Here is a 1049-nt window from a genome sequence, read left to right on the forward strand (position 1 = left end):
GGCCACCAAGCGTTCCCTCCGGAACCACAGGATCTTTTGAACATAAACTCTCTGGGAGACCCGCCGGCAGGAGGCTTCCTTTCAAACGCGGTGTTTTACAAATTGAGGAGACGAGAGGAAGATGCCACGGCTGCTCGCGGCTTCCAACTTCAGAAAGTGCCAAGAAGCCGGAGCACAAACTCGGTCCGGCTCAGCGGGTCCCGGGAGTGGGGAGAGAGGCTGGTGTGACCCCCGCCCCTGCGGGTGGGCTACTTACGTTTTTGCCGTGTGGGAGACCTTTCCACGCCTTGTCCTGTGGGCTCCCAAATGCATTTGTATGCATTTGTCCGTGCAGCGAAGCGCTAACGGAAAACAGAAGCCAGCTCCGTTCTGCTAAGGGTGCAGGTACTGTCCATGAAAAAGGAAGACAAAATCACATGAAAACGATGCTCCCAAACCTCGACAACAAAAAAAAGGGGTGGGGGATGGGGAGGGAGAGAAATAGCACCCAAAGGGTAGACAGACTTCCTGGCTCCCTGGCTAGGAAACCACGGAGCCGGGGGTAGCGCTCCCCTGGGACGGCACGCGAGGAGGGAGACCTCACTGGCGGGCGGCGGGGCGCCGGCAGCAGCAGCAGCTCAGCTGCGAGTGCAGCCCTCAAGTTCACTTGCGGTTCAAAGGCGACTCTGTGACTCCAGTAGAGTCTTCTGCTTCGGGCCTGGGAGGAGAAAGGGATGGGGGGAGGGAAGAAGATGGAGGGGGGCGGGGAAGTCCTTGGAAACAACCCGCGCCCGAACATTTGTCAGACAAGCACACACACCCACTTGGAGAAAGCGAGCGGGTGCGAGGGGGCCGGTGGCAACTGCAGGCGCTCGGCTCTGACTGCGGCCGGCGGCTTCCCCTGGAAGAAGAGGAGCCAAGCAAATCCGGCCGGTGTTAAATTTCAGCGCTCACTGAGCTGCAATGACATCACCAAACACAGTGCACACACACACACACACACACACACACACACACACACACACACACCCCCTCCACCCCGCAACCTTCCCCCCACTCCGCGCCCATCT

The 1049-nt window shown here is 59.4% G+C and overlaps 1 protein-coding gene across 1 annotated transcript in view; it reads right to left on the reverse strand.

The window, feature by feature from the left end:
• Positions 1-735, reverse strand: part of COL24A1 (collagen type XXIV alpha 1) — a 311443-nt gene extending 310708 nt beyond the window's left edge. The window contains exons 1-2 of the mRNA XM_015572114.1: positions 584-735; positions 257-387 (exon numbers count right to left, since the gene is read on the reverse strand). Coding sequence (XP_015427600.1) covers positions 257-312 — 56 coding nt within the window. The 5' untranslated portion in view covers positions 313-387; positions 584-735. The remainder of the gene's footprint in view (positions 1-256; positions 388-583) is intronic.
• Between the last annotated feature and the right edge of the window lie 314 nt (positions 736-1049).

Source organism: Myotis davidii, unplaced genomic scaffold (genome assembly GCF_000327345.1).
Source record: "Myotis davidii unplaced genomic scaffold, ASM32734v1 scaffold162, whole genome shotgun sequence".
NCBI lineage: Eukaryota > Metazoa > Chordata > Mammalia > Chiroptera > Vespertilionidae > Myotis > Myotis davidii.